Genomic DNA, 23,045 nt, shown 5'->3' with positions numbered 1-23,045 from the left:
CTCCTTCATAGAGGTGACATCACCATTTAGCAAAGCTTCTTCAAAGTCTCGGAGGTACTCGGAGAGACGGTATAAGAGCGTTTCCTGGCATTCAAGCGTCTTTCAGGATTCATCCTACTGGCGGTGTAATAGACATGTGTGCAAACGAAGCCTACTGAAACCAAGCATTTTATAGGCCAAAACAGCCAACACCCAAAAAAGCCTAAGAAAAAACCGGCTTTCATAAAGCACTGAATCAATTTCAGTAATTTTTTTTTTTGTGACACCCCTTATAGAAATTGGTCTACATTGGTATCAGCGTACAATCCATTTCATGAAAAGTTATCACGATCAGGCCTACAGGATCATACTAATGCCTAGTCAACTGAGCTCCATCTGTTTATGCATGGTCTTTAAAGGTGACCTGCAAATCCTTTTAAATAAGCGGTTTTGTCAATGTATTTATACTAACAAATCATTTCATGTATATAGATAGCTAGGAAATAGTCCAAATTTGATAAAATCTGCTTTTAAGAGAGCTAAAACTAGTGTGCCAGTATCCATTGTTAGCAGACGACATTTTCAGCGCAGACAAAAACCGTAGTTACGCCCTCAACCGCTAGGGCAGTACTGATGACGTAGATTGTGCTGTTTACATTATCCAACATGGCGGACTTCAGTTCAAGTGAAGAGGAATTTGCAGACAATTTTTCGGCTCTTTCATGCGAAGTGGAAGCGATTGAGGGGTATAGATTTGAGCCAATTCGCAGGGAAACTCATCCGGATTCTTCAGATGATGAGGAAAACTCGGGGGAAGAAGAATCTTCAGAGGATGAACGCCCAGAACGGGCAGGACACAATCGCTGGTGGGTGAATACATACACAACATACATATACTGCAATGCACTATGAACACTGTTGAGCTTATCTGGCATTCGGATGTGAATACACTGACGAACTAGGCCTATATCGGCATTTAGGTAGCTGTACTAGGTCTAGTAGGCTACATGTCTTGCATGACTGTAACTTAGTCTGTCTTGTTCCTTGACCTTGAATGAATGACCTGACTGTTTGTCCTATTTTTCAGGTGTGACTGTGGAAAGATCTGCCAGCCACAGACCAAAGGCAGGGTTAGCATGTGCTGCTCTGATTACAGCGCCGTCCAAGGGAAGAAGGATGCCCTGGAGCCAGATGGCTGTGAATGTATCACAGCACACCCAGGCTTTACTGTGAATTGCCTAAACCAATATGCATTGGAGTTAGCAATGAACCGCTACATCAATGAAGAAGGGCCAGTTGGGAATGACCAGCCGACACACAAGTAAGTTATAGGACTGACATCAGTCTAGAAGGAGAATAAATGACAACAAATGTAATGACTGAAACAATGTATTATTATTAATACAATTTTACAAGATATACAACATTATTAACAGACTTAGTTTCAGTTTCAGTTCAGAGAAAAGCAAAACATAGCATTTACACTACATATGATTCTATGCCATTTTTTGGTTCTTTTTCAGACTATACAGATACCTTGCATATCGGAGTTTGGTCGAGTGGTGTTTTGGCAAGTTAGGAAAGAAAAATCGGCTTCCTTTACCAGTATGTGCCAGGGACCGAATCAGGGAGAACTGGCCAGAACCAGATGGCGTTTATACTGGATTTTCATATCAAAACCGTGCCCGGACTTCTCCAGCAGCAATTGTGGTTGTGATAGGACTGCTGATATTTATCTTCAGCTAAGGCAAGATAGTTTCTAAAGCAGACGGTTGAAACGGGTCTTGAACTCTTCAACAACCTCCATCTTTTCCCGTCTGTCATACTTGTCGCAGACTGGTCCAGGTACATTTTGTCGACTCTCATTCTTGTGGACCTTGGCCAACTTGTATGTAGGGTACTCGTCTCTCATCTCCATGAGAGTATCCAGCAGCTTGTGAACATAATCTGGAAATTAATGAAACCTGATTAACTAATGTATTTTGCAACGGCATCAAATAAATGTTGTTTTCGTAAAACATATTTGTTTTCTTCTGTTTACTTCACCTTTAGCACATTCATAAACTAGATGGGATCAATCCTTTCTTTCACTTCAAGGAAAACTTACCATACGTCAAGTCCACCTTCTTCTCAGAAGCTGTAGGAGCACCGGCTTTGGCTTTGGGATAGGATAAGGCCCACTGTGCCTGTCCATCATTCCCAACGCGTTGGTCTCTGCTGGAGTTCTCATTGAAGTGGATGGCAGCCATAAGAAGTCTGAAAAAGAAATGCATAGAACTGTCATTGAAATACTAATAACAAGGACACCACAGTGACAGGTCTACATTTTATCCATAGTACATGTAACTTTACATTGTAGTAACTTAAGTTCTTTCTATCTAGAAAAGTGAGTCAAACGACTCCCAACAACAAACTTGCCTTCCTTTCATTGCCTCGTAAAAGAAGTGTCTTGACTTTGGTGCAAAATAGCAGACTATCTTGTGGTATGATTCAAGAGCGGAGGTTTGTTGCCATGGTGAAACCTGGCCTATGTCATTAAGCAGTAATTTCTGCTTGACAATCAATTCCAGCTCGAGGTGGGCCTTGTGTGTCATTTCAGGGTTGACACTGCGCCCCAGGCCTCGTAAACTTTGTATTTCGTCTCCAGGAGATGAGACAAATGAGACGTGCAGTGCTTCAATGGCTTTCAGGTTGAAGGGGGATGAAGACGCCTCGAGAGTGCTTCAGTGGTTTCCTGTGAGTTTGAGGATAGAGTTCCAGGTGATGCTCCTTCGATTCAAGGTGTTTCGGGGGGGGGGGGGCTATTGTCTGGCTATCTCCAACTTCCCTTTGCAGACTCTAGACACCATATGATAAGTTGCTCTCCTGCATTCAATCGCCAGAAGACATTTCCTCATTCAGTTCTCTCGAGGCAGATTGAAGGAGCAGCACCTTGAACACCATAGGCTCAGTGGTAAGGTGCCCCATATAAATATTGTTTCTCTTTCTGATTTCGTCTTAAGGTGTGATCCAATTCGCTTATTTCTCTCATATTTGAATTGGTGAGAACATACATGTAACAGAAATGTGAACAACACAATGATATTGATTCATTTTACTTTAATATAGCCAACTTTTATGTCCGGATAACATGACAGAATATGCATACATACATACAAAAAGTGTACATGGATACATGTCATGAAATATTGAATAAAGAAAGCTAACAACAGCTATTTCGTCGACCCAGAACTATAATAGGGGTCCAAAGAAAATCGAGTTTTGTGCGACACCCCCTATTGGTTGACTAATGGCATCAAAACTAGCAGAACTGGTTCTCAATGACAAGAAGCATCATAATTGTAGATAAAATGGATAGCATCATGCTTGATGCACCTACAATTCGAACAAGACAAAACATTATAGCACAAATTTCATCAACATACAAATTTTAACTGCTGTGACCACGGTGGATAAACGCAGCGGTTTAGTGACCAATTCATGAGGGGCGAAGGTCATCGGGTGCCATTCTTTTGTCGTCGGTGTACAAAATGATAGATAGGTATGAATGAGAATAAATAGCTACCTGCTCAGCCTGGATCGAGCTCGGGAATAAAAGAATGAAACAAGCCGCTGACCTTTGTCCTCATTTATCCACTGTGTATTGGAGTTGGCAAATATGTCCATTAAATTTGGCATATCATTACATGATTGTACATGAACAGTAGAATTCACCCATAACGTACCTAAGCAGGGCCAAAATTTTGTGTATGGACGTTACACATGATCATTTATGTGATTTAGTTTAACCGTCGGTTCATTAAATATTCCTAGGTCAGAGGGACAGCTCCTTTACCATATGACTGTCCGAATGAATATTAAATTGTGGTATTCGTACCTTACAGGCGAAGTCTGTTTAGGAAAGAATGTTATAGGCATGTTCTACAGTAGTCAATTTAACTTGAACTGCATTTGATGCAAAATTTAACATTTTTTGTGCCTTTTAAAGAATAATAAAACCCAGGGGGGCACCCCCTTAAAGCGTGTAGCACATCACCGCACTAAACATTTTTGTAAGCCCCTTACTGCAAGTAGCACTAACTTTCAATCCCTACCCCTTTTGGCTGGGTACTTTTCAATCCCCACCCCTTATTTCCAGTCTCCGGACCTGCAATTGTATGGTATACAATTGTGACTCCCAGAAACCCACGATATTTGGTACGGTGATGTACGCTGATTCTGATTTATTCACTTTGGAAAACTGGTCAGTGTTAAATCAATTTATCATTGACAATACAGCAGCCAATCTGGCGTCATTTCAGATTAACAACAGTTGAAAGAGCCGACTCGCGGACAGATAGGTGAAAACTTCAACAACATAATAAAACTCTGGTTCTATCACACAATTAACATCGCAAACAATATCAGACTATAAACCCCTAAACTTATAAGTATAAATTTGGGGATAAGTTGTTTTTACAATGACAATCTAATCATAGCCTGCTGAGGCCAAGTCGATCTTTGATCGAAAAGTTTCAGTTTTCCTCTGATTCCAAACATTAATCAGGAACTGAACAAAAAAAAAGTGAAATGACTCTGGGTCATGTGAGAGCCAGTATATCTGAGACACTGAAGAAAAGAGTTGAATTGCTCGCATATTTCAGTGTTGTACGAGCTCAGGCTGACAACTCTTCTAGATTTGAAACTTTTGCCACAGATATGGACGACACTGTGGAAGACATCGTGCCACATCCTGGTATTCTTAAAGAAATCTGGCTCCCTATTGAGAGAATATTCGCTAAGCGAACAAGCAAAATCAAAAAAAAATTCCTTTGGAGGAGCTGGCATATATCTGTATATAGATGCAAAGGGGTCCTTCCTGCCCTCTTTGCCGTCAACAATATGGAACCCGTAACAGTGCCCATGCATAGGGCAAAACCACAAGAACAAGAAGGACCAACCGCCTATTGACACACGGCCAAATTCTTTTTTACAACGTTCTCCTTCACTCGGCAGGTCGTCGTGAATTGCTGAAGCTGTTTTTAGATTATACTCTGGCAGACGGCGAACCATGTTCCCATGAGGGGAGAAATAATAAGTGACGCCAGACTCTGGATTATACGTGTTATCGATAGAGAGAGGAGGCATATAGGGCCTATCATTGATGTGAACATCATTGACTGAATCTACCAGGTAGATGAGAAATCCCATGAAAATTTCACTTTTCCCATGGAGAGTACATGCCTCATAAGCACGACCCAGTTCTGGGCAAAAGAGGCGAAAAATGTGTGCATCAGTGACAGAAAGTATGTCCGCATGGTACCTAGGGGGAACAACAGTTGAAAGAGCTGACTCTGAACTCAAAAGGAGGAACAGATCGGCCAACACTTGACGAAGACTAGCAGGAAGATCGCTGCTCAAATATAGTTTCAGCATATTTTTGCAGCGATCATCCTGTGAACAAACACGTAGAAGATTTTGATCTTCAGCTCCTCTAACCTCTTCAGTGATCTGTGTTGTATCGTCTGACAAGAATCTCTTTGACTGGCTTTTCAGATGTTGCCTACCCCTCCTAACATTATCATCAGAAATACCCCTACGGTATGGCAAGAAATTGCGATCAAATCGCCGATGTATAGAAACCAGCCTTTCTTGGGTGTCTGGCTTATCAACAGGAGTTATGTCGACCTTCCGAAGCGACAGGCCAATGTGTGTACCATCACCAGCAATGGCGGATGGGTGATGACCACACTAAGGGTCGACATGGGCACGGAAATCAATGTCCATTTTGCTGCACCATGCAAAAAACCAAGATATAAAGGTGCCCTTATTCATGAAGGGTGCAGAAATGGGGTTCATGGTTCTGTAATATCTAGATTTCTCTAGACAAAAGTTGGAAAACGACATCTTACTGGACATGATGAGGTTAACGAAATCCCAACCAACCTCGTCTGCAGCAGCAACTTGTCTTGACCAGAAGAATATGCTGTCTTTCTGGCCACTGTATTGAACGTCTGCCGCACAGGATGCCAGACACTTTCTTTTGTAAACTTTACACGCTACCGGAGCCTGTAAATTTAAAAGGAACACCTTGTACTGGGAAAGTAAACATGTGATATGAATTCAATTTGACATAAACCTTGCCAGGGTCCCTCAGGGTTCATCTTCACTAACTCCAGGTAAACATTGGTCACGCCCACTCTAGTGTGTAGTGAGCAGACATCAAGTTGTCATTTAGGCAGGATGTCAGGGTTATGGGCATGAAGGAATGCACGATCATATTTAAACTTATGAGACAAAGCTATAAAGAGACAAACAAAGACTTGTTAACAGGTCAGGATACTAAGAGATGGATGATCAATTAAAGTACCAGCAGGGCCTACTAGTAACACCACACTAGCCGTCACTGGACTTAATAAACAGTGAAATTATACTTACATGACGCATGTAGAGGGTACAAGTAAAATCCTCCATCACAGGAAGGCCATCTGGGAATTCGGTGTTCTTGAATGGTGACTGAATAATCAAGCAAATGCATTTTAATTCTTTGTGGAATTCAAATGCAAAAGTTGACATCCCGCTCAACTCCGACACCAGTGATATGTGTCGACGTAAGTCATCAATATCATGTGTGGGATAACACCATGCAGTAAACCCTGCAAGTGACCGACATCAACTGTAGCAGGCATGACGAACGTTACTCAGCATAGGACCCAGTCAATGGACGTCTGAATTGTAAACACGCCTTAATCCTGGAGAAGTCGCTGGCAGATTTTCTGCCACAGCCTTCAAGCTTTCTTGATGATTCAATATTACAACAATCCTGGCAAAAAAGTTGTTACTGTAAGTCTAGTATATTTCATGCCATTATTTCTAGCATAAAAGGTACACGTCAATTCTTCCTCTATACAATGTTCTGATGGTGTACTAATGTACAATAGCTTTCCAGACTTTTTAAGGTACTACAATATGTACTTACCCCACATCCACAATCATTGGTTGGGAGATCAGGAATGAGTCTCAGGTACTCAAAGATGCCTGTTCTGGGATTGCGCTTGTACTGGGTTCCATCCGTAATATGCATGCGAGCCTGGATATTTCTGAAGATAGAATTCATGACTTCATGATAAAAGGAGAGAGTTTGATGTATTTAGTTAGATGTACCTTCTAAAATAATGAGTGATGAAGAATAAACATGGAGACTGCCAGGCCTGGGTTGTAGTGATATCATCAATCGATTTCTGCAGCACGACCAGTTTACAGACTTTGCTCTAAACATGAATCATTATTTGAGGCTTCGTCTTTGACAACTTTAGTATCTTTAAATTGACCTGCTGCACACTGCGTGGAGGGCTATTTGTTGTCTAATTCATGTTTCAAAAAGATTTTGTTCCTATGTCATCCTGAGAATATCTGAATATTCATTCAGCTCTAACTCCAGACTAAAGTACTTCATTTACTAAACAACTGAACATGTGGCCGCTATAAAGAAACAGTGGCACTGTAGCCTGTTCTGAACATTACAGTACCATTTGGCAGAGAAATTAATTGTGTAAGGGATTGCTATCTCTCTCTCATCGCGAATTTACATGTGAAGAGTTCTTGGCTGGGGAAAGTTCTCATTGGCTTTAAAAAGAATCCTACTAGGCTGAAAGAGTGTTGGGGTTAGCATGAAAATACTAACATCGCATTGGAACCTAGAGTTGTCTGCAATACCACAATGACCATTGTCACGGTCTGAGGCATCTTGGGAGTAAAATGCATGCAGTTTGAGGAATCTGACTTGCATTGCCATAGTCAGCCCTTCGTCTTCTCTTGCAAAGCAGCCAGGTGACCAGAAAGGACTCCTAATCCCATATCACTATTTGAGAATGAATTTAAAAAACAGAAAAAAAAACACATTCATTTAGAAACCTACCTTGACGCAGAGAGATCATATCCACCAGATGGTTGATGATTGCTATATCCCCCCGAAGTCCCACTTGCTAGTGGTCGGATTCTACTTATAGTCCCTTTGGCAACGGCCATGTTCGAGGATAGGAGTGTCATGGAGTCAATGCCGATGCCTGCTCCTTGGTAATTGTCAATGAGAAGCTCCATATTTTAAGTTGGAGGAGAGTGTGTGATCATCCAGAGCAAGATCAATATATTTAGTGGACTTCAGAATTTAAATACTTTTGATGGTCCCCAACAAAGCATAATGAACTTTCACCCTTATGCCACTGGCTCCCAATACGCCAATTTGCCTGATTTTGCGTTTTCTTTCATTAGTTCAAAAGTATTCCTCCTATGACTGTTGTTCTGGTATCAAAATGAAGCTAATAAAAATTTTTACGACCAGTCCTTTATTTTGTGCTTTATGGATTCTTGGTACGCAGCTTGACACACAGGGATCAAAGCTTTCACAAAATGATAGAAATCTGTGATAGCATTAGCAGTGTAATGTTGTCTCTAAACTGCCAGCAACTGACACAGTTGTGTTCTCTTTCAAATGAATGAGCAAAGCAGAAGACCTCATTGAATTTGTTGTAAGCCACTCTGAAAGCCCAGCCACTGGTAGTGGGAGCATGTAGCGTAGGATTCATTTACTTGGACAGCACATCAGACAAAATATTGGTCAGCAGCAAAAGGGTTACATGTTCCAATAAATAAAGGAGCAGTGTATTTGATGGAGAAAACGGTAAACGAGGGGCCCGCCATTTAAAAAACCCCTGATGTGTTCTTCATCGCCGGCTTAGTGCATATCGCCACATCACAGGAGCGCTACTGTCTTGGGGCATGTGACAGTGGTTTCTAAACGGCAGGCCAATCGTTGACAGCTTACTGCTCCTCTAAGAATAACAACAATATTGATTTAAAGGCAAAATGCTCTTGCTAATCCAATCTTAAAGGATGCCAGAGTATAGTTCATTTACAGCAGCTAAATGACCATCGGCTGGGCTTGGGTTAAGAATTAAACCAAAGATAAAGAAAGAAACAAAAAGAAAATGAACCAAAGAGAACAACCTGTAGGGCAACACTGCCAACAGAAAAAAATGGACATTCTTACTTATCAACCTCTTTCTTAGCACTAGCATTCCTTCTCACAACATGAACAAACAATTTAATGTCAAGTGTCTCACATAAACCAGCAGCTGTCGCCTCAATAACCTGAACAAAATCAAAGTGGATGTGGAAAATCTATACTATAATGCGCATTGTGGCCGCTATTTAGGAGGTAATTTTTGTTTCAAAATTGAGCCTTGGAAATGCGACGAATTCTTGCAACGTTTTGCTTCTTAGGTGTGGATCATATTGTAAGAGTGTCACTGAGGGTGTCATACGTTGAATATCTTCGTGGTTTTAGAATAAATAACAACTTTGCAGAGAGCACGTGGACTCGAGAGCTCCGCTCATTCTCAAAAGCATACACAAACTTCTCGCATATTCTCCCTGCCACATCAGTATTAGCTTCCAGCACGTATGTAGTGCTGTACAACCTGGTCCATGGTGCAGGGTATTGGCAGGGGGATTAATTAGCCTATTCTATTTTTAGTTTCGACTTTGCCCGCTCCATGGGTATATGCTAGTAAATGAAAATGGCCTAGCAAATCAAGAGGAAAATCAAATCATTATCATGTTGCAATATTTAGAAAAAAACGACTTGACAACTTACAGCAATATGCTTTTGAATTGCCTTCACCTTCTTTGAATAAACTTCACCAGAGCGATTGCGACCTGCAGATGAAATGAAAATCGATTTAATGAAAGAGTGATGTGTGAAAACCGAACATTCGAAATGTCAGCAGCTTCCAGAAGACACGTCAAGGTGAACACATTGTGCTGGTTTATCAACATCAGCATTATCACGGTGGATAAACATAGCGCAATCAAAGTTGGGCAACTCATTTATACCTATCTAACCTTTTGTAATCTGATAACAAAAGAATGACACAACCTGATGACCTTTGCCCCTCATGAATATGTCACTATTAAACCAGTACCTTTATCCACCATGATTTCGAATTCAGTGAAAACACACAGGGAGTGGGATAACCCCAGTGCAAAATGACAGGTCATCATTTACTGGTGCTTCTTCAGAAATCATGACACCACCAACACCCACACCCACTGGACAGTGAAACTTTTGCATTCTCCCAGTCACTAAGTCAAGTCAATACTAGATCTAAACCCGTTTTCTGTGTCAGAGCTGTTAGTGAAACTGTCAAAAAGTGATCAAAATATGTTTCTAGCTTCAATGTGCATAGCTATGCACACAGCAAATCATAGCAACAAATACGAAAAGTAGAGATTTACCTTGGACTTGCTTTCCACTTTTTGCACTCCTTATCACCCTGATACTGGCTGTCCGTTCCTGTGACTTTTCTTTCATATCGCTCAGGTCTGCTTCCGAGTAGACACGATATCCAGGACCTACAAAAGAGAGGAATCCATAGTATATAACTATCAGTACAGCAAGGAGACAGGAGCTTGGAAATCCAGTAGAGCAATCAAATGCTGCATATCAGTGGAGTGAAACATCCAAAAGCGACCCCCCCAAGTGACATATGCCGAGGAGGTCGTGTTATTGGGGTGGTCACATTAGTGAGATTGGTGGGGTTGTGGGCCAGGACCAGCTAAGCCATAGTGTTGCTAACTGGGATGAATGTTCCATAGTGATAGTCTGCAAGTCATCATTGTTCAATAGGATCTCCTCAAAATTCAGGCCTACTATAATAATTAGCCTCAAATTCATTAATTGCATTCACTCTACACAATTGTGCATGTAACCTGTCAAAATTGAGATAATTAACAACTTTTGTGAACGATAGAGATGACCGGTTACAACACCAGCGGCAATCAAAGATGTTTTATGAGCATTTCCCAAGAAAGCAAACCACGCAAGAAAACAATCAATGGGCAATGTCTTCTTTCGAAAGCTAAACCTCGTATGCTTCATACATGTCATGCAAATCTAGAGTCATAAAATGGGCCCTTTTCTGAACTTTGTTTTAACTTTTACTCGCATGCAGTCGCCCAATGTATACAAGTTGGAAGGCTGGGCCTCGTCCATCTAAAAATGAAAGACAGTTTATAATTCATAAACAGTTTTAAACTCACCTTCAAAGGGTATATCGTCTCTTTTGTTGTGGAAAAACCCAAGAAAACTTCCGCTCTCCACAAATCATATGATATCCCTGTCACACAGGCTAGATGAAGATTTGTTATGCACAGCCATCATGTAAAAGACTCCTTGGCTCACCTAGGGATATGACACTAGCTCAGCAAGAAGCCTCTCAAGTTGTACAAGGGATGTGTTAGTATCTGAAATAGGGAGTAAAAATTTCATTATGAAACAGCTGGGACCAAGTGCTCATCAACTGTCTGCTAACTGAGATACAAAGAACAGAGAAACATCATGTTAACTATAAGACATCCAGTTGAGGTCTATAGGAATACACTTGCTTTAGAGAAACTTCACATGAACTGGGGAGTAATATACATGAGGAAACTAGCATGACAGATTCCTTCAGAAAGTAACGACCACTGAATTTGAACAAATCCTAAACTGTCCTATATGATCGCAATTGAATCTCATTTCATGCACACTTCTTGGATATAAATGATGTTAAAATGATAAATCTGAAAGTGGATTAATCCAGAGTTTACGGAATCAGGGTACGTGTGTGGTTAAACTCCTGCGCCAGCCATTATGGCAGCGGGAAATCCTAAGCAACAGACATTAGCTCAGGATTTCCCGCTGCCATAATGGCTAGGGTATTCCCCGAAATTGATAATAAACAGATTTGTTTTCGCTATCAAAAAGTTATCACCGCGGAGAGTCACATCCTAATGGATTACACTAAAAACAAAGGTAGGTTTACTTGGAACCTAAGGATCATTTCAGTTTCGGTGGTGCCGCGTAGTGTTGAATCTGCTAACCGCCCGTGAAATGTAGCAGTGGTTTAGGAAGAGGAGTATGAGGGCAATACAAAACGCTGCAAAAGGAGTTTAGTGTGTGGTAGGAGGGGTGCCACTAACTTTGAATGGAGAAAAGATGAGCATTCGTATATTGCACTGATGATGTCCCCGTATATTTCTGTAATGTGACTCTTATTTGTATCTTTTATTGAAGTGGACTCACCTGAAGCCATTCCGCTCTCAACCAATGACTCCTCTGATTCTTGTAAAAGACTACACGCACTTGAGAGGGATGTCCGGAACATGGGTGGGAAGTCTTTTAGAAATAGAAAGAAACATAAACTGACAGAGGAACATTTTTTAGAGTGTTGGAAACATTTGAGAGTGACAACCCTATTTTGGAAAACGAACCTGACCCTAAACAAGGCATTTTTTTGGGCCTAAATGAGATCTGAAAATATCATTTATGGCAAACTTTTAAAATGCACATTTTTAGCTCACCTCTTAGCAGAGGTGAGCTTATCCCATACCGTGGCGTCCGTCGTCCGTCGTCGTCGTCGTCGTCGTCGTCGTCGTCGTCGTCGTCGTCGTCGTCGTCCGTCGTCGTCCGTCGTCCGTTAGCAGGGCACGTTTCGTAACTGTTAGAGCTATTGAGTTGAAACTTGGTACACATGTACCCTTATGTAATGACACCTTGGAGACCAAGTTTCGGTCCGATTCGTTTCATAGTTTGGCCACCAGGGGTCCAAACGTTAAAAGTGAAAATATGCAATATCTCCCTTAATAGTAGTCGGGAAATTTTGAAAAAAATATGGTAGGTACTTCTAGCAAAGGTGCATCATATATCGTCCGGGTTTTTGATTTGACCTCCTTTTCAAGGTCACAGAGGTCAAATGGTGTAAATTGGTCGTTAGGATGTAACGATGGCACGTTTCTAAACTGCAATGACTATTGATACCAAATTTGGTACACATTTACCCCTTAGTCAGGTGATCTCAGGGACCGAAGTTTGGTCCAATATGATTCACCACTTGACCACCAGGGGGCAAAATCCAAAAACCTTAAAAATGTGATTATTCCTTAACTTCTTGCCCGATTACCACCAATTTGATATCATGGGTACATCTAACCACCATACAGTATATGTCACACAGGTTTTTAATTTGACCTTCTTGTCAAGGTCACAGAGGTCAAATGGCGTAAATTCGCCGTCAGGCCGTAACTATGGCACGTTTCTTAACTGCAATGACTATTGATCACAAATTAAGTACACATGTACCCCTTGGTCAGGTGATCTCAGGTACCGAAGTTTGGTGCGATCTGATTTACCGTTTGGCCTCCAGGGAGGGGGCCAAATCCTAAATTCTTCAAAAAACCCATTATTCCTAGTAATGACTTGCCCGATTGGCACTAATTTTATATCATAGGTACATCTAATTCTAACAACCATTCAATGTGTCACCCGGGTCTTCTTTGATTTGACCTACTTTTCAAGGTCACAGAGGTCGAATGTACTGTAAATTGGCCATTTTGGGGAAATTGTAATTGCTTGGACCTACATCAAACCTAACACTACATGACACAATACCATGCTCTTTATCCATCTTTCCTCCACATGAGGTGAGCACAATGGCCCTGGCCATTTCATTCATGACCTGCGATATTGACTTTAAAGTTAGCAAACCAATGACATCATTATTTGTTTTGAATGTTCGCTAGTAATAATGAAGGTAACATACCTGGCTCAATGTCTACAGCATAATCATGCCTTCTTCGAGGTGCAACAGTTGAACATAACTCTCGGCGATTGGAAGGAGGAGGTGGTACCAACTGAAAATGAATGATTGCATAGAATGTGGTACTTTAAAAAAAAAGCATAACAATACGTTTCTCAAGCTGAAATAGATCCATTGAGAATATGATTGCGAACAACTAAGTAGTATCGAGTTCGAGTCCGCATGTTAACCCTTTCATGACCAATCGCCCACTTGAGTCGCAACAAGCCCAATCCAAATTTCGGGTGGATCTATGATTCCGTCCAAAACACGCACCGACCCATCTTTATTTTTAGATCCACCCTCGAGGTCTTGGATAAGATTCTTTTAACCAAAGTTCACCAACAATGTAATTTCAGTGGACTTTTTATCGCCAAAACTTACAAACTCACACTATGACATCATAGGCTCTATTGAATGGTTGAAAATGGACCGACATGGTGACAAAGAAGTTGTCTCTAGCATCAGAGCTGCGTCATTCGTGAGGACATGGAGGGCGACCATTGAACAACGACGATGACGTAGTTTGCCCTGTCACTTAGTGTCATGAAAGACATCATGAGCCTGCGTGAGCCTGGGGCTTTTATCCCTCAAATTTTTCCAAATTGTTAGCATGTGATAAATAGAATTAGAAAACAGAACACATGATTTTTTTGAATGTGAATTATCACACATTTATGGTTGTCTGGGCCCTGGGAAATTCACGAGTCCGCCTGGGCCTGACAACCATGTGTGTGATCTTTCAGCTAAAAAATTCATTTGGTGCGTTTTCTTATTCTTTTTCAGCTTTCTAGGCCCTCTATGCAGGGCCATTGTATCACCCTTATGGTATTTTTGGATGACTTAGGAGGATTTCTCCTGAGTTCATTAAAATGACCCCTTTTCGTAACTGGAACAGGCATGCTCTACCTTGACACCCCTGAGCAGGGGGCTCTACTGATCTATGGATGGAGAAAAACCGTGGAGTAGCGAGTATTTATGACAGTTGACTGATTGGCTATAGACACGATAGAGTGACGATGAAAGAGATGGCGAGGTAGACTGAGCCCATCACTGATATCTAAAGAGGGCATTGAAACATAAAAAATTGCAATGTTAGCATGAATGCCATGCAGAATTTCATTATCAGATTGCAGTTATGACTGGTTCTTCTAAACAACAAATCATGTTTACAGGCAGATGTGCAGGGTTCTGCCAGTGGTGGACGGCAGTGGACGGTCCCGTCCACCACTCAGGCAAAAAAGGTAGTTTCTAACCATGAAATTTGCAAAGAACTGAAAGAAATGGCTTAATTTCCCTCAATTGACATGATATGATTGATGTGAGAAGAACCACCACTCAGACATTGATAATCGTGGGCAGAACTCTGGATACGTGATAACATGTTCGGGAATTTTTTGAACTCACTGAACAGAGATGGTGTTCAAGGCTTACAATAACTTTTGTTTTGCTTGAGGATCAAATCTGCTAATCAATGCTGTGAATTGCAGTGCCAGTTCTTCAGTTTTCAAGTACAATCTCTGTTTGATTAGCAAAAATTTGCTTACCCACATCAGAAATTTCTCTGAAATTTTGAGTCAGCAAATTGCAATTTGAATTACATGCACCTTATTTGAAGCCGTGGTGTTGAAAAAACATCATTGAATCATGTCCAGCAACTATTATCTGACAATTAGCGGAGTAACTTTCAACAAAATTTGATGGTCATCCGTGGGTGCGAAACATGCCCCAATGCAATGAAAAAGGTATGCACAGCATTGCTAGTATTTGGAATTACCAGTACCATACCTGTCCAAACCTCGAGATGTTCGGAGCCGACTTTTTTCTCAGAAAAATTATGGATGCCGCCTGGTGTGAGTTTACTGATTTCCCGCAAGAGGGCACCACAGGAGAACACATCGAATTACATCGATTGAAATATAGAATCAGATTTATTCAAAGACAAAAGCATATTATATGGTTCTTAAAAGTTCTGGGCCCGGTTGCTCAATCAGCGTTTGCATTAACGCCAGCGTTAACCCTTTGGAGTTCAAGCATGTTTTCAAATATGCTACCCCTTGGAGTTCAAGCCTGTTTTAGGCTTTTTAGGCTTTTTGGTACCTTGTTTTTGGCAGGCTGTAGCTCAAAAGTGATTGATCTGATGTCTTTGGAGTAATAGAAAAGTTTGATCGGTAGTTCATGGGCCTTGTTAGGAGTGCTGGTAGAAGTGTATATCAAAATCGGTTTTTGGGTAAAAACACCCAAAATTGTTGAGAAATCAACAATTTTTGACAAATTTTTGGGAAAATGAAAAAAACACATTTTCTTTTTTATTATTGTGTTTATTTCACGTTTTCATCAACAAGTAATACATAAACAGTGCAAAAAAAGTAACTTTGGTTATATACAGCCCGTTTTGGGGTAAAAACACAGTTTTTTGAAATTATCAAAATCCGCCATTTTGCAGAATATCATCCACCTTTGGCTACTCTCTCTAAAAATGTCCTGAACAGTTTTATGAATTGAAACACTAAACAATAACATGAACAATATGTACAGGAAGGCCTCAGCCTTATTTTACTCCACAGCTGTGGATCAACAGTTGGTTTTTGGGGTGAAAAATGTTAATTTTGTGGCAAATTGTGCAAAATTTGATAAATGTTGAGAATAATAACGAATAAATTGTGATATCCTCACAGAAACAAAGTGTCTTTGTTTCACTGAATATATATTATTGCAATATGTATTCAGTGAAACAAAGACACTTTGATTCTGTGAGGATATCACAATTTATTTGTTGTTATTATTTCTTAGTTGTGCTTAGTTGCGAAAGTTCTCATTATAGTGGCGCTTGTAGTCCCGACGTTTATGGTATATCTCAAAGCATGGGGTAACACAAAGTCCGATCATTCCCGGACAGTTTCTGCACTTGTACGTGACTTGTTTCCTCTTGCCTTGTTTTCTGGGATCACGGTTGCTGCATACCTCACAGTCTGGCTTCGATTTCTCAAGTTTATCCAGAAAGTGGCGTTCCGTCAAGCGCAGCTCAGGGGGAAGCTCATTACGGGTCTGAGCCATATCCTTTCTTGGGCCGCGGGTGAGCAGCCAACCAACAAGATCTAGCCTGAATTCCCTGTGTTCACACCTCATAACCTCTGGTGCGGCCACAGATTTCTTCAGAATATAGGCATTGCTGATTGCGGTGTTCAGCAGGTTGAATAGAATTTTCTTCCACCACTTTACTGACTTATGCGTATCCATGTAGTAAGAGTTGTACTGGTCGCTCCGATCTACGCCACCCATGTACTTATTGTACTCATCTACTGCTATCGGTCTAGCGATCTGCCTGAAGCCACCTTGCGTGTGCTTGTCACGAATCCTCTTGTTACGCTCGCCAGCCGGGTGAACTGAGGAGAGCATACAGACAGGGTGTTTATCCATCCACCCAACAGCAAGAAGCTCATCCTTTGCTTTGAAGACAGGAGACAAGTCAATGAGAGTCTGTTTTCTAGTCTTGTTTGTGAAGCGTTTTAGAATGTCTGGGTTCCCCACTCTGTTTGGTTTTACAGTGCCGCATGCGCCAATACCCTGCCTCCTCAAGTGCTCACACAAGGCTACATTTGTGTAGAAGTTATCAGTGAATAAGACATGTCCAATGATGAGTGCAGCTGTCAACTCCTTCACGACCTTTGAACCCAGATCCCGCACAACCTGTCCATCTACTTTCCCAGTATAGAGGGCCCAATCATAACAGTATCCTGTATCGGAACCGGCAAGAACCCACCCCTTCATACCCCATTTTTTTGGCTTTTTCGGCATGTACTGCATCATGCTCACACGTCCTTTGAAGGCACACATACATTCGTCTATGCTTATGTTTTTCTCAAGATTGTATGCCCCCTTCCAAGCAGTTGTCAAAGTGTCCATCACTTTCCTAACCTTGAAACAGCGATCATAGCCAGGCTGTCCTCTTGGGATCTGGTCCTCGTTATTTACACAGTGAAGAAATCTCAAGATGTCTTTGAAGCGGTTGACACTCATGACAGTACGTATGCCAGGATTTTCCATGAACCATCTTGTGTTCCACATGTAAGTAATGGGGTCCTTTCGTGTTGCTCCCATTAGAATGAGGATACCAAGAAACTGACACATTTCCTCATAGGTGACTGGTTGCCACCTCCTAACTGCGTAGTTATTTGCATTCTTGTTTGCTGCCCACTGCTCATAATAACGATTTGTCTCCGTTACCAATGTCTCTGTTAGATCGTCGGGCCAGCAAAGCAAAAAGAAGTCCTCAGGGGAAAATCCATCGGTATCCACGGCAGGCATCCCTGGGTCCACACCCAAGAAGTTTGGAAGCCAATTCGGATTGTGATGCGTTCCATCACGCCAACCATCATCGGGTGCAGCTTGGGCTTGGGCCTGGGCTGGAACTGGAGCCTGGACTTGAGGTTGTGGCTGAGGCTGGTTGCGCCCCCGGCCACGTATGCCATTACCGCCTCGATTTCCTGCTCTACCTCTGCCTCTTGCTCTGCCCCTTACCGCAGGCCTACCCCTATCCTGGCCTCGAGCCCTACCACGTCCTCTGCCACGTCTAGTGCCGTCTTGTCCGTTGGCCATAGGAGCATCATCACTGGAGGATTCACTTGCCGAATGCGCATCAGAGTCTCTTGGCGAGGCCTGCCCTGGGCTTGGAAGGTAGTCAAGGTGGCTCGCATCTGAGTGCTGAGGGGATGCATGGCCAGGAACATCACTATCAGAATAGTCACTAAGGACAGGATCAGAGTCGTGCATTGCCACAACGGTAGGCCTACCTCCTCCCCGTACCCTGACCCTTCCCCTCCGCAGTGTTACCCCTCCCCGAGACATAGCACCACCTCTAATCCTTGCTCTACCGCGATCCTGTACTGGGGGTATCTGTATTATAGGCCTATCTTCATCTATATCTGATTCATCACCGGAGTCAATGTCCATATTGGTAAGATCGGGAGACGGACTTTGGGGGGATTGGCCTGTTTGCATAGGGCTCTGAGGTGGGAAATCGGTATCTATGTCCATTGTATCGTCATCCCCATCCTCATTCTCATCCCCACTTGATTGGTTGGGGAAATCCTCATCATTGGAGTCTTCATCTGCAAATATTTCGTCTAAAACTTGATTGACGTCCATTTTGTCCACGTGCAAAATCGGCAAACTTCGGATCGAAATTGCGCCAAGATTTGCTGAAACGACCCCCGGCATATTTGGTATCAAACTTTCAATCGCAGCGCCAGCTTTCTATAACGCAAAGAACTATACGGGGATTCCCCAGATATGCGTGTGTATTGACGGGTTTTCAATGCATAATGTACTGTCGACCTGTGGTCGACAGTGAACGGAATAGGGGGGTAATTTCCTGGTCGACCAGGGGTCGACAGTGAACTCCAAAGGGTTAAATCTCACCTAACGTGGCGTTAAATAGTTTTGGGTTGCTCAATTAGCGTTAGGCAAAGACAGGCGTTAAATTTGGCGTTAAATTTAAAGTACCTCCTCAGCCTCAGTTAAACCCAGTGTTAGGAGATTTCTGGCGTTAGCAGCAAATCCAACATGGCCGCCAACATTGCAATCTTTCCACTTCAGCCACAAATTCAGGCAATTCGACAATATAATCGCACTTTTAATCATCTTGAGCGCTTTAATGATAAGAAACTATTTAAAAGGTATCGTTTTGAGTTGGATGGGATTGAATTTATATGTGATTTAGTGAGAGAGGACCTCGAAAGAGCAAGTGGTAGGTCAATGGCCCTCACAGTGGAAATACAAGTGCTCCTTGCCTTGCGTTTTTTTGCTTCGGGGGCATTTTTGGAGGCAATAGGAGACACCCTTGGTGTAGACAAGGGATCAGTATCAAGAGCTGTGCGTGATGTAAGTGCTGCGTTACACCGCCGGAGGGATGAATTTATAAAATGGCCAATCCAAGTCGAAGAGCGGCGTAAAGTACAGATGGGTTTCTACAACATTCTCAGGCTTCCCAAGAGTACTCGGCTGCATAGACGGCACCCATGTGAGGATTATATGCCCAAATGCGCCACTCTTGCCAGTAGAAGCACCACCACCTCCACCACCACCACAGCAGGCACAGCCAATGCCAAATGCAGCACGGCCAGAGGAAGATCCACATGATGATGATCCACAGCAGCCTAAGCAGCAGGGAAGGGTCCCAAACTATGAAGCGTCATTCGTTAATCGCAAGGGCTACCACAGCCTAAACATCCAGGCAGTCTGTGACCACACTGGTAAGTATTTATTAACATACCTAACCTTTATTTCTTGCAGAAATTGATGAAATAACTACGATTTTTCACCCTGAATTCTGACAAGTTTTGACAGAAGCTGCCATCTTTGTTTATGACCGAGGTGAAGGTCATGCAAGTTCATGCAGTGCTGATATAGGGGGTGCAAACTTGGTATTAATTCAATGGTTTAAAGGGGGCACTATCTGCATTTTAATGTATGTTATTATTATTATTATTATTAAAAACATTTTTATAGCGCTTAACGTTGTTAAAACTTCTAAGCGCTTTACAATTTATAATAAAACATAACATTAATACATGATAGAATAAAAGTCATTACTAAAAAAAAAAAAAACGTGCAAAGGATTCAAAAGAATTTCTTAAAAATATGAGTTTTTAGTGCAGTTTTAAAACGACCCAGGGTACTCTGGCCACGAACACTATTTGGAAGCTCATTCCATAAGCTTTGGTCCCGCCACTGCGAATGCAGAGGAGCCTATCACCCGGTTTGTGCGGATTTCCTTACACAGACCCATTGTACTTGACCGCAGGGAGCGTGAGGGTTTGTAAACTTCCAAGCAGTCTGCGAGATATTTTGGTGCGTAATCATGTAGACATTTGTAGACCATTAGATTAACCTTGTACTCGAGCCTTGCTTTCAAACCAGTGGAGTGCGCACAGAACCGGAGTGATATGATCCCCTCTGGACACCCTAGTGACGAGACGAGCTGCCGAGTTTTGAACCAGTTGAAGCTTACGCACATTGGCCTCAGAGATGTTATATAGCAGACTATTTGCGTAGTCCAACCGCGAGACAACTAAGGTCCGCACTGCACTTGTTGCTGCTGATTTACTGAGCAAAGATCTTATCTTGCTTATACGATAGAGATGGAAATTTGTTGGGAATTTTTCTCCTAGTCAGTGATGTTATAACCACTTTGACTCCCACTTGAAATAGGATTCCTGTAGTATCTTTATTGTTGTGTAAATTTTCAGGAAAGTTCACAAACATAGTGGCAAAGTGGCCTGGAGCTACCCATGACAGCTACATTTTCCGTAACTCAGCCCTCTCCGTCCACATGGAAGCGAATAACCCAAGAGGAGAGGACGGGATGATGTTAGGAGATAGTGGCTATCCTTGCAGGCCATTCCTCATCACCCCCTACCCCAACCCTACAACACCTCGTGAGCAGCACTTTAACAAGTCCCTCTGTGGCACAAGAGTTCGCATTGAACATGCCTTTGGTGTCCTCAAACGGCGATTCCATGTGTTGCATGGCGAAGTTCGCATGCAACCTGAACGTGTGGTAAAGATTGTGTCGGCGTGCACAGTGTTGCACAATATTGCAGTCATGAGGGGAGAACGGGAGGACGAGAGTGTGATCTTGAGAATAACGACATTGATAGCGACAGTGATAGTGATGGTGGAGACGATTATGATGGGCCAGAAAATGGACGACTTTACAGGGATTACCTGGCAACCAAATACTTCTAAAGGTAAACTATAGGCAGCAGCTAGGTATAGGCAAGATAAAGTTAATAGATGAAGCAGCCAATTATATCGTCTCTCATATCTCACAGTATGTTAAAACCATTCCATACTTCATACTGAATCTGACATGACCAAGTGCCCTTGCTGTGTATATTAGTCACCTGAAGATGACCAATTTAACCCCCTAACCAATGCCTATAGTTTCCCTTTTTAAAATGCTATCTTGAGTAAACTGATTAAATTCAATTAAGCCCCAGTTAGTAATTGGCAATTTAATCAACGCAAGCTCAGCTTGAATCTTAATACCATTTCATTAATAATAAATACATGTACAATTTCGTTTATGATAATGCTGTAATGTATAATGTAATGTACAATGTAATATATGTACATGTTAATATTTTACACATTAACACAGTCCTGGCAGTCCTTAAAGTTAAAAATTCACAAATTTGTGAAGGGCCTCCTCTTCCATTTTCTCGCGTAAGTAGTCCATCTTGACCTTCATCAGTGCAATATGGGTGTTGGCTTCCTCCCGTTGCACTTTTTGGGTCTCTGCCAAAGCTACCTGCGCCTCCAAAGTGGCTTGCAACACCTTCAACTGAACGTCGCGAATGTCTTGGCTGCTGACTCTAGAGCCTGAAAAATGACAACATATGAATCTTCGATCAGGTACACATACCATTGTCTAACATTTAGTACATTTGTGTGATACTATGGCTGTTACCTATAATTCAGTCATTTATTATTATCATATTACTTGATGTGTAATTCATTCTTTGATAGCACCAAAAATCAATGAAGACTAGTCTATATTATTCTTGACATTACCTGAACCTTGACCAAGTACTAAGATATTAAGGCATAGCAATTAATCAAGTGAGAAGTATAGCCTATAGAATATTGTCAGTAAAGGTTTGCAAAGCTATACCAACCTGATGCTGATCCTACCGATCCCACTTTTGACCTGGAGGATTTTTATTTCGCTGGTACCACCTTCTTAGTCTTTGTCTTCATTGTCATGACACATTTTGGGGGTGTGGGGCCAGCTGAGCACACCAGTTCCAAATAATCTGAAATACAGGTAGTTGGCAAGTTTAAGTAGAGACAATGTTTTATTCATTCTTGGTTAATTAATTTCGAAAATGAATGCTTGTTTTATGTCATAAAAATAATGTCATGAAACCTATGTATAGTGTATGTAGCAATTTCCTGATTCATAAGTCATGCTTGTTTTGACTTCTTCAATGTCGTCATTGGGATATCCAGAAGTTGGCAGACCTGAAATTCGACCAGTAAATTAGCAAGCTAGATGATTTTAGTCTGCATTAAAACAGTTGGTATTTTATCAAAATTTGTATTCTGTCACTACTTTAAAAGTCTGATACTGTAGTACAAAGAATTCAAACAGTGAATGCATCAGTTGGTCTAACTTGCCAATAAAACACAATAATTTAAATCATACCTATTTCAGCAATGACAATGGCAGAGGCTGGTACTTGCTCCTCATTCCTGGGCTTAAGTGGTGGTATGAAAATTCTACCTGGCCCTGCTCCAATTGCTGCAGGTATTCCTGGAATGAGAGGTTTTTTTGGTAGAAATTGTAAATACTATTTAAAAAGTCTACTCGTCCTTCTTCAACAATTGAACATGTTGAAGATGATT

At 41.7% G+C, this 23,045-nt stretch overlaps 2 protein-coding genes across 3 annotated transcripts; one reads left to right on the top strand and one right to left on the bottom strand.

Moving 5' to 3' along the window:
* The first annotated feature begins 347 nt into the window (after positions 1-347).
* On the top strand, positions 348-1,920 carry LOC135496390 (P2X purinoceptor 7-like). The gene is made up of 3 exons (XM_064785712.1): positions 348-845; positions 1,067-1,300; positions 1,503-1,920. Exons 1-3 carry the CDS (start codon positions 646-648, stop codon positions 1,723-1,725), a joined length of 657 nt encoding a protein of 218 aa, XP_064641782.1. The 5' UTR covers positions 348-645; the 3' UTR covers positions 1,726-1,920.
* A 1,143-nt stretch (positions 1,921-3,063) lies between these two features.
* On the bottom strand, positions 3,064-20,045 carry LOC135496291 (uncharacterized). 2 transcript variants are annotated; one of them, XM_064785547.1, is made up of 9 exons: positions 19,909-20,041; positions 13,599-13,689; positions 12,083-12,175; positions 11,059-11,262; positions 10,255-10,371; positions 7,877-9,675; positions 6,938-7,058; positions 6,397-6,474; positions 3,064-6,027 (listed from the first exon to the last, which is right to left on the bottom strand). In XM_064785547.1, the coding sequence occupies exons 6-9, from the start codon at positions 8,056-8,058 to the stop codon at positions 5,710-5,712; spliced, it is 699 nt and encodes a 232-aa protein (XP_064641617.1). In that variant the 5' UTR covers positions 8,059-9,675; positions 10,255-10,371; positions 11,059-11,262; positions 12,083-12,175; positions 13,599-13,689; positions 19,909-20,041; the 3' UTR covers positions 3,064-5,709. The 2 variants fall into 2 exon arrangements, 1 of the variants encoding a protein (XP_064641617.1); XR_010448631.1 differs by having other exon boundaries at positions 6,938-9,675; positions 19,914-20,045.
* Positions 20,046-23,045: the final 3,000 nt, after the last annotated feature.

The sequence above is a fragment of the Lineus longissimus genome, chromosome 11 (assembly GCF_910592395.1).
Source record: "Lineus longissimus chromosome 11, tnLinLong1.2, whole genome shotgun sequence".
NCBI lineage: Eukaryota > Metazoa > Nemertea > Pilidiophora > Heteronemertea > Lineidae > Lineus > Lineus longissimus.
Note: the sequence above shows the minus strand (reverse complement) of the source record. Positions and strands in the feature narration are given on the sequence as shown.

Excerpts from the sequence above, each read along its gene's own strand:
- LOC135496390 (XM_064785712.1), top strand. The coding sequence starts at position 646 with ATGGCGGACTTCAGTTCAAGTGAAGAGGAATTTGCAGACAATTTTTCG. Across the intron at positions 846-1,066 it reads CGGGCAGGACACAATCGCTG|GTGTGACTGTGGAAAGATCT; the intron begins GTGGGTGAATAC and ends CCTATTTTTCAG. Across the intron at positions 1,301-1,502 it reads AATGACCAGCCGACACACAA|ACTATACAGATACCTTGCAT; the intron begins GTAAGTTATAGG and ends GTTCTTTTTCAG.
- LOC135496291 (XM_064785547.1), bottom strand. The coding sequence starts at position 8,058 with ATGGAGCTTCTCATTGACAATTACCAAGGAGCAGGCATCGGCATTGAC. Across the intron at positions 6,475-6,937 it reads CCAATGATTGTGGATGTGGG|TCACCATTCAAGAACACCGA; the intron begins GTAAGTACATAT and ends TTGATTATTCAG. Across the intron at positions 6,028-6,396 it reads GTACCCTCTACATGCGTCAT|GCTCCGGTAGCGTGTAAAGT; the intron begins GTAAGTATAATT and ends TTAAATTTACAG.